The sequence below is a fragment of the Nesoenas mayeri genome, assembly GCF_963082525.1.
Source record: "Nesoenas mayeri genome assembly, chromosome: 23".
Taxonomy (NCBI): Eukaryota; Metazoa; Chordata; class Aves; order Columbiformes; family Columbidae; genus Nesoenas; species Nesoenas mayeri.
In genome coordinates this window covers 2,359,208-2,368,913 of record NC_137574.1, presented here as the reverse complement: position 1 = coordinate 2,368,913, position 9,706 = coordinate 2,359,208, and the positions used below count along the sequence as shown (strand labels likewise).

Genomic DNA, 9,706 nt, shown 5'->3' with positions numbered 1-9,706 from the left:
TATGCATAGTCTCAAGTCTCCATACCAGATCTTCATCGGTGAAGATCGTGTCTGGTTACCTACTGACTGCTTATCAGATCGCCAGTCAGATAGGAGAACACTACAACTCTCAGAAACTGAAAAGTGTCTTTGGCTTTTATCCCTTGGTGTTGTCACGATATTGGGTGGATATATACTTATCCTTGATAATATTGCAGAAAGCTTCTGGCTTCTCTTGGTTTTGTTTGGGTTTTTAAAAATTTTGGCCCGTGTAGCCATTGTGTATCTCAGAATAACAGAAATCTCCAGCACTTTCCAAAGAAATGAAACCAAGTATGAAGTGGTCTATCGTATGAGCCAATCAGCAAATAGGATTAGGAAGTATTTTCGGACCATAAATGGAGATCATTGGCAGATGATATGCAACAAAGAGAACTGCTGTTTAATCTGTGCTTGATAGGAAATGCTGCAGCTAATCCTAGGAAAGAAAGAAAAGAGCGACCATCTGTGAATCTATAAATGTAGGAGATGAGAGCTGTGTTTCACGCTATTACACGGGGACTTGCAGTAGACAGATTAGCTTTGGAAATTCAGCAGCCACAGTCTGTTTAAATGCAAAACCTGGCAAAAACACTTGTTTCTGTGGCAACATATTAGGATCTTATTTCCTTTTATCAGTGGCGATCTGCAACAGGATGAGGTCGGAAATAATTCCTCTACCAGAATACTGATCTTTTAGAAATCTGATTGGCTTTGCCTGTTCTTTTCATCAGCATTGCTGCTAATTCTCTGTTGCTTGCAAGCCTGGACATGTTTTTATTTTAATCTGCACAGTGCTATCTGCAGTGAAACAAGAGGTGCTCTGCTCTAGAAGTTAACCTGCTTGTAAGATCACAAAGTTTTCATTGTGTTACACTAACAGGCAAAGAGTGGGTAGGAATCATATGTGACAACTTGTCCTCACTGTTCCTCCTTCTATCTTAAGAATTGGTCAATGACAGAGAATCCTATTAAATTACTTTTACCTATAAGCTTCTGGTATGCACTGAATTTCTCCAGCCCGTTACAGAGATTCCTGGGTAATGAACCCGAGAATTTTATGATTACTAAATTCTATTTCCAGACATCACTTAAAACCCTTCTTGTAGAACATCAGCATACCGTCTTTCACTTAATGAAAGTGTAAAATAACTGATGTCAGTGAACGGATTGGTTTAGTTAACAGAAAGGTTAAAGATAAATAATTAACAGTGTAACTGGCTGTTCCAGAACAGGGCTGCAAAGCTGATGGCTGTAAAAACACATTAAAAATTTCTATCAGTGAACAGTCTGCAGGTCAGCGGGGGGGCAAACAAAGAACTACATCCATAGGCATCAGACTTTTAACTGTGGATTTTAGGAAACTGTATGAAAGAAGCCTTGGCCACTCAGAGATGGCCACATGGGACTTTGTTGTCCTGCCACAGTCTTCTGTCAGGGAAAAGTTCTTCTACCAGCTTAAAAGTTTGTGTGAATTACTAAAGGAACGTGAATGTCTGTATCACTCCGGTGATGTTTAGTGCACCTGACAAACGGGCAGGTTAGTGTGATGCCAGCAAAGAGCTTCTGTGTCCATGTCAGTGTGGAGCCAACTTGAGTATGAGCAGCAGTAGTCACGTTAGTCTCAAGGTCCACTCAGACTAATTCATTGTGCTTCCAGATAAATAGATTTTCATTCTTAATACTTGGTCAGATATTTCTGTAATGCACTGCAGTGCATCCAGAGGCCGGGTTAAAAAAGTTGCAGTGAAGAAAGGCACTACTGAAATTACACTGCCTGCTCCAGTGATTAATAATTCCCGACATTTAGCATGTGCCACATAGGACTCTGCCTAATGGCTCTAAACCTTCATGACCGTGGGGCTCTGGCCAGATGGAACTAAGGACTTAGCATCTGTGTAGTTGCCTTAACAACCAAATTTGTAATCGCCTCAAAGAATGAAACCAGGTTTGTGTGGCATGACCTATTTTATGGAACACCATCTTGAAGGGCATTAATTATGTTCTCATCCGTTAATTCTTTATTGCTCAAATCCTGTATCAACTTTCTGTTATTTTACCTGATTTATCAGGGATAGATGTCAGGCTAGCTGGTTGAGAGTTACCTGGGTCAACATTCTCTCTTTAAATATTGGCCTAATATTAGCACTTTTCTTAATGTTTTGAAATTTCCTCAGTATTCCCAGACTGGTTGAAATTAGCATTAGCTAGCTAATGACATTGATTTTAAAATATTTATTCCTTATACAAGTTATTTAATATTTTTTCTTGCAAATATGCTCTGCTCATGTCCTTAATCCAGTAAATTATATTTAATTCCTGAAAAGTTACATGGTAGAAATTAAACCATAATTAAAGACTCCATGAAAATGGAAAGATTTCAACTAGTCTTAATAGAAGGAGAACTATATCATGTTGGAGAATTAGTCCAGGACACAAAGCTGTGTGCAGCAGTCCGAAACCACAGGAAAAGGAGATAACGTTATTGAGGAATTAGCTGCACACAGATCGGACTGACTGGATCGCTCCTCAAATAGCCCAAAGTGACCATGTTGACCAATTCACGCTCAACTTTATCTCATTTCTTAGGGCTGGGTAAACGGAGAGTGTGGTTGAGCCACATGAGATACATCAGACCCAAGTCCGATGGCACCGGGTGATGAGCTGGAAGGGAAGGTGTGAGCGGAGCTGCGTGACGAGCACAGCGACAGGGCTGGTGCAGTGAGGATGGGGCTTTGTGCTGAACTGGCACAGGACGTGCACGCTGACTCGACCCTTTACTTCCACTCCTCCCAGGCGGTCACAAAGCCCTAACCGCGAGGGTTTTTCCCTTGGCTGTAGACATCTCAGTTTCACGGGTGGTGATGCAGTATTTTGCTTCTCATTGTGCTACAAGGAGTGGTTTCTTACAGTCAATTAGTATTTCAGAGTGAATTGCTTGTTACTTTGATATTTGCTCAGTAGATTCAATGTCGGACAAATTCTCAGTGTTTTGTTCCAGTAGTAAGTCAGGGTGTACCTAACCACGCTGCAGAGCGATTGCTGCGAGGTGTGTTAGTGTACGTGTATAACACTGCATCTCAGTTGTGCCTGCCTGGTAATGAGCAAACTGCGTGAACCAGGCTTCATTAAACTGCCACAAAACAAAGGTGTAGAATGTCATATGTGATTCAAAATGACGCCATTTCCATGCTAGCCTTCCTGCCATAATGTTGCTGTCCTATGTAGCGATTAAATTCATCAATAATAACTTATTTTAAAGCAGTGGTTAGTTTAAAAGCCTGAGAAGAGAATGACTCTTAAAATAATTAGATTTCCAGCTCCAGTTTCCAGGTTAGGATATTATGGACACATTTGTTCCTATCACATTTGCTTTGTGGTTCAGCATGAATTTTCATTAGATGACTTTACGATAAGAAAGCAGCAATTCAGATGCAATTATATAAACAGAAAGATCAGCCTGGAATTAGCCTGGAGAGTATAAAGCACACCCGGAGCTCGTGCTGGCTCACTGCCTCTCCCCACTCAAGGCAGAATCAGGTTCCTGTAATAGGGGAGAATTCAGCTGACAAGAGGTTGGTCTTTCCAGACTTGCGTTGTTGCAGCTACAGGGTAAACCAGACTGTGTAACGAGCGGCTTTTGCTATGGGAAACTGGCAGCTGGGAGAGACTGGAGGGTGATGTCCGTATGTTGTAGACTCTGTCATTTAAAGTTTGTAGTTTAGAAGTTGTCGAGTAGTCCCTGGAACTGTCTCGGAGTTAATCAAAGCTTTGTTCTCAGGATCCCCCAGCAGGTCTGAAAAATTAGGTCAGTACAACAGGCAGATAAAGCGGGGATTCATTAACTCTTTGTTGATGTTCTTTATTGTAATTTGCTTGAATCTATTATTTAATTATTGGCAGTGTTCCCATTTCGTCATGCCTCTGAGCCAACTGGGAAGTAAAAAATACAGCGGTATGTCTGATATGCACAGCTGTTTCTTTTTCTCTCTTGAACATTCATAAGATACTTTCTTTAGAAAATTACTTTTAAACCAACGAGATTATTTTAGCATCTCTGGTTAATTCTAGAGCTCATGTTCTCTCACATAGGTCACATTTTCAAATCCTTTAGCTCCTGTTATTTGTGTCAGCATTTTATCACTCATTATTGAAAAGTTCTATGTAATATGTGAATTTGTTATATATCGTTAATGGCCTGTTTACCTTTCTTTTCTGTTTAGTGGTTAGTACTCTTTCAATTAAAGGTCTGGGATTGGAAAGAATTTGTCAGGCTGTAGCTAAAAAAGTTAAGATTACTTCTAGTCTGAGACTATGCTAACTGTTCTTGTCAAACTCAGAGAAAAGGGCTGGAAGGTATGTCTGATTTTAATTAGGGTTTGCTTTGTTTGTTTGTTTTTCCCCTGTCTAGCATGAGTCCCTTCTTTGTGATGTCTCTCCTCTATGGCCTGACTTTTGGTCAAACAGCATCACTTTGTGCTCCTTCTGAGTATATAATCCATGTGGAGAAAAGGGAATGTGCCTTCTGCTTGGCCATCAACACCACCATCTGCGCTGGATTTTGCATGACTCGGGTACAAGGCGTTACTCTGTTCTAGGCAGTTGTTGCTATAAGGGCCGTGACTGCAAAAAAGTGCCTGTTCTCCCTGGAAAAATTGTGTGTAAATGATCCAATTTGTCACAGGCAAAAAAATCACACTATTATCATGTTTTCAAGTTAGCTTTTTGCCAAGAGATGGATGAGAAATGCCAGGCCTCCGGTGGCACAGCAGAGACCCGAGAGCTGCTGTCACTGCAGAGCCTCCTTAGTCAGTTTGTGGGGTCAGGATGGAACAGGTGAGAAGCAGATGATATTCAGTCACTCTTATTTAATGTAAGGGACTTGGGTAACTCCTACTCCCACTACCATTATGCCAACTAGTGTGTAGATGTGCCAAACATGATGCTTGAGCTTTACTGTTCAATGTAGCAAGTTCCGCCGTGGTCAGCGGGCAGCCAATACGGATGACAAAGCGCTGTGAGCCGAGCACATTAGTTAAAACCATAAAAGCAAAGTGAAAATATGTACAGGGGTGGAGAGCCCCAGTCACACGCAGAGGCAAAACTGCCCATCTGAACAGAAGTATTCTGAAAATATCAGAGCCAGTTTAAGGGTGAAGAGGTTTGCTGTCTGCCTGTTTGAGAAAACAACAAAGGAGGTCTAATGACGCTCGTGTACGCTTTGGTGAAACGATGCACTTGTTTTTTCTTTGTAGGACAGCAACGGCAAGAAGCTGCTACTCAAAAGCGCTCTGTCCCAGAACGTGTGCACGTACAAAGAGATGATGTATCAAACGGTGCTGATTCCGGGCTGCCCTCGTCACACCGTCCCGTATTATTCCTACCCTGTGGCCGTGAGCTGCAAGTGTGGCAAATGTAACACCGATTACAGTGACTGCGTTCACGAGAAGGTGAGGACAAACTATTGCACTAAACCACAGAAGCTCTGTAACATGTAAGCTTCCAACAGAACGTGGTCGACATGTACCTCTCTGCTCACAGCTACACGTAAATAAAAGCGTATTTCACAATAGGTTTGCAAATTGGCGTGCAGAGTTTTATTCTATTTCAATACATATTGACATGCCCTCAGAACATTGTGTCCCTTTGTCCTTTCAGCAGAATTTGTGTCCAACTTTAAGACCCTCAAATACAGCAACAGCATTCTATTGAGGTGATGGCTCCTGAGGGTCAGGGGTTGGTTTACATTTAATTTATCTTAAAATGCCTTTTCACATAACTAAGCAACGGATTTGCAGACAATCCCAACATCCTCTTCTCAACATCTTAATTCTGGTGAGGAAGTAACAGGAGAGCACAGGAGCAGAGAATTCAAATTAGGCTTGTAGGGGGCTTGGTCAATCAGAATCCACGTGGAAGCAAATTTATCCCTTAAACGTCATCGGCCTCCTCTTCATCACTGATGTCATTGTCGTGTTCATTAGCCCCGTCTTACCTGGGAGAGGCTTGAAAACCGGGTCATCCTCTGCCTGCAGCTGCTCTGCTGCTGCCCAGCTCCAGCCACGCAGCCGGGCCGCCTGCGACCCCCCGCAGCAGGGGCGCGGAGCCGGTTCCTTGCGGTCCTTGCATCACAATCCCGACCGAATTAACGCGTCTGGGGAACCGGCACCGCAGCCGCTCCGGTTGAGGGGGAAAGACGCGCCCCGGCGGGAGGCAGCTGCCCCGCCCACCCGCCAGGGGGCGCCGCCGCGCAGCCCCGCCCAGACGGGGCGGACCCCAGGCCCACCATGCACACTGAACCACCTCTCACCCGGCCCCGCCGAACCGGAGCGCTGCCCCCGGTACAGCTCAGGGCGCGCCGGCTGCCTCGGCCTTGCCGCCGCGATCGCACACACCGGCCGCTCCGTCGCCCTCCCGCACCCGCAGCGCGGACGAAGCTCCGCTCACGCGCACTGCCCGCCGCGCGTGCAGCCAATGGGGAGCGAGCCTCGCCCACTGCCCCTCCCTGGTGGGCGGGGCCGGGGCGCCGCGCGGGTCTCTGAGGAGAGCGGAGCCGGTGAAGCGGCGGCTGCCGGTTCGGCTCCTGTCGCGCTGCCCGGGCCCTGTTCCGTTACCCGGACCCCACCCGTGGCCCGGCGCCGGCGCGATCGCACAGCCGAGAGTACCGGGCGAGCTCCGGGAAGAGCCGCCCCGCAGCCTGCGCTCGCGCCTCGGCCTGAGGAGACGGCGGGCGGGGGCGTCGCGCGGCGTTGGTGCCGTCGCCTCAGCGGGTGCCCGGAGACGGCGCGTGACGAGGGCCGGGATGCAGCAGGTGAGGGGAATATTGTGTCTAGTTGTGGCCCCTCAGCTCCAGCAGGACAGGGAACTGCTGGAGAGAGTCCAGCGCAGCCACCAAGATGCTGAAGGGAGTGGAGCATCTCCCGTGTGAGGAAAGGCTGAGGGAGCTGGGGCTCTGGAGCTGGACAAGAGGACACTGAGGGGGGACTCATTCCTGGGGATCAATATGGAAAGGGGGAGTGTCAGGAGGATGGAGCCAGGCTCTGCTGGTGACAACCAGTGATAGGACAAGGGGTAATGGGTGCAAACTGGAACACAGGAGGTTCCACTTAAATATGAGAAGAAACTTCTCCATGGTGAGGGTGTCAGAGCCTGGCCCAGGCTGCCCAGGGGGGTTGTGGAGTCTCCTTCTGTGCAGACATTCCAACCCGCCTGGACACCTTCCTGTGTAACCTCATCTGGGTGTTCCTGCTCCATGGGGGGATTGCACTGGATGAGCTTTCCAGGGCCCTTCAACCCCTGACACTCTGGGATTCTGTTGTTCTGTGAGGGCTGAGGTGCGGGCCGGGTGCAGCAGGTGCCGGGGTCCAGGCCCTGCTCTGTCGCGGTCAGAGCTCCGCACCCTCTGGCCGCCCGCTGCCGCGCTCGCAGGAGAGGCTGCGCCGTGGTACCTCCTGGGCAGTTTGTGGGAGTTTGTCTGACAGGGCACAGAGACACATTCTCTCCAGTAGTTGTTTATTTCAGGTTATTTTTATTAGAAAGTTGGTTCAAATAAAGACAGAAAAGGTGATAAAATGCCACTTCAGAACACGTTAGGGAAGTGAAAGGTGATTTCAGCAACAGAATAAGGTTTGTTGTTTGTTTTTTCTTTTTTCTCTCAAGGAGAGACTTTGCAGCATAAACCAATGTGCCAGTTCTGCCCAAAATCAGAATTTGTGCTGTAGAAGCAAATAAGTGACATGGGAAGTGGTTTGTGTTTGTGGCTGGAGCACCAAAAGAGAGGAAGAAGATTGAAAACCTTTATTTATGTACATTTTCCATGAACAGCATCTGTTGCTGTTAATCAGTAGCCTCCAAAGGCTGTAAAATACAGCATTTGAAGGCTTAAGATGACTCAATTTCTTTTTCAATACACATGAAATACATTTTGCTATAAAACGGTCACTTTCAGTATGAAGAAAAGTGAAATATGAACCTTCACTGTAGGGATATTACAGGGCTGTGCTTCATCAGCTCCTGTGTCATCTCTGCAAGACATCAAAACTGGCTGAGGTTCTCCTGTAGCAAATGAAGCTCCCGCTGAAGTCAGTTACTTAGAAAAATTAGACAAGGGAATTGTGAATAACGGTGTTTAGAGATACAATAAAAGCATCAACAATTTGCATATTTATGCTTTAGAACAAACTGACAGAAGAAAATGTGTGCGATGTGTTTTCAGAATTATCAGCTGGAGAGATTTGATCTTTTCCCTCTTTCCTCTGAAATGGGTGCAAGGGGGAGGAATAAATAGGTACTTCTGCTGACTTAAATGGCAGTTACTATGTATCTGGTGCACGCAAGCATTGTAGTTTGTTAATTAAACCCTGGCATGCAACTCTGGAGCATTAACTGTATTTGAGGAATTTTAGATACTGGTTTGGATTTAGTTACCTTTGAAAAGCTTTCTTATTGAAGACATACAGTGTAGTTGCTTGGAAATGATCTTGTACTGCTGACAAATATCAAAGATTTTGCACTTCGGAGAGGTGAATGAAAGAGCAGCAGCACAACAAACTGCAGGCGCTACTGATGCGGTTTCGGTAGCCAGAACCTGGCCTGGGACAGTGGAGCTTTCAAAAGGGCAGCTCCAGCTAGTCAATGGAAGTTGGAGGTGTTAACGAGCTAGGATCTAAAAGCAACAGGAAAGAATCCCTACAGCTTTGACAGGGAAAGAACAGCTGTGTTTTCTGTCCAGAAATGAGCTAAAAAAGACTTTCCGTTACTAAGATGCAGAGAAACCTGCAAATACACTGTGCACCCCACAGCAGTAGATGCAACAAAAGAGGCTGCGACTTTGGATTCTAGTAAGGCACTAGTAGGTGCGTAACACTGATTTCCATCTTAAATTATACCAATAACTTAGAGAACTAAACCAGAAACTGGTATTATTCTGTTCCTGATATGCAGTGCAAGTATCCCCTAGAACTAAATAGCAGTAAACCCTGGAGTATAAGCAGTAATTTGCTCAGAAAAAAAACCAAATGCACTGTTCAGAGGAAGAAAAAAACCCACAAACCCAAAACACTTCAGCAGAAAGTTCAGTTGTTCAAGTCTGAATTTACAGAATGTTTCCTTCTACCATTCTTCCCTGGGTTCATAAGGCACTTGGATGTTTTGGTACTTCTGGGGGGGCTGGGGAAGCAACCCAAGTTTCTGCAAGCTGCTCTTTTATTCAGTGCATCTCAAAAGCAGGAGTGGGTGTCTGCCACCTTACTCAAGAGACAGTAAACAAATACAGACGTAAACTCTGGTCCTTTCATTACATTCTGGTGCTATAGACTTGAGGAATTAAAACCAATTATATGTAGCTGTGTTTAAATAAAATACTATCATTAGGAGGGGGAGTGTAATAGATGCAAGTAGCTTTACTTGCAAAAAATTTCTGTCTCTGTAGGGCAACAATCTTGGAATATGAACCACTGGCTTCCCTATGGTGGTAATTTTACTGGTGTTCCTGGAAAGTTGTCCTGCTCTGAATGGGAAAAATGACACTATACACAGGTTTCTTCTTGCTGCCAGTGTTACTGTGTCCTATCCCGTTATCTATTTAGAGCAGAACCTGTTGCAGGGACAGTCTCGAGTGTCCCTGGGATCCAGGAAACTGCTTTGGCTGTAACAGTTGGTCCCAGGCCCTACGTTTACATGGCATCCA

General features: G+C 45.5%; 1 protein-coding gene across 1 annotated transcript; it reads left to right on the top strand.

Annotated features, from left to right (window-relative positions):
- Positions 1 to 4,430: 4,430 nt before the first annotated feature.
- Positions 4,431 to 5,516, top strand: TSHB (thyroid stimulating hormone subunit beta; the record flags this gene model as incomplete). The annotated part of the gene is made up of 2 exons (XM_080358306.1): positions 4,431 to 4,592; positions 5,274 to 5,516. The coding sequence occupies 2 exons, from the start codon at positions 4,431 to 4,433 to the stop codon at positions 5,514 to 5,516; spliced, it is 405 nt and encodes a 134-aa protein (XP_080214432.1).
- Between the last annotated feature and the right edge of the window lie 4,190 nt (positions 5,517 to 9,706).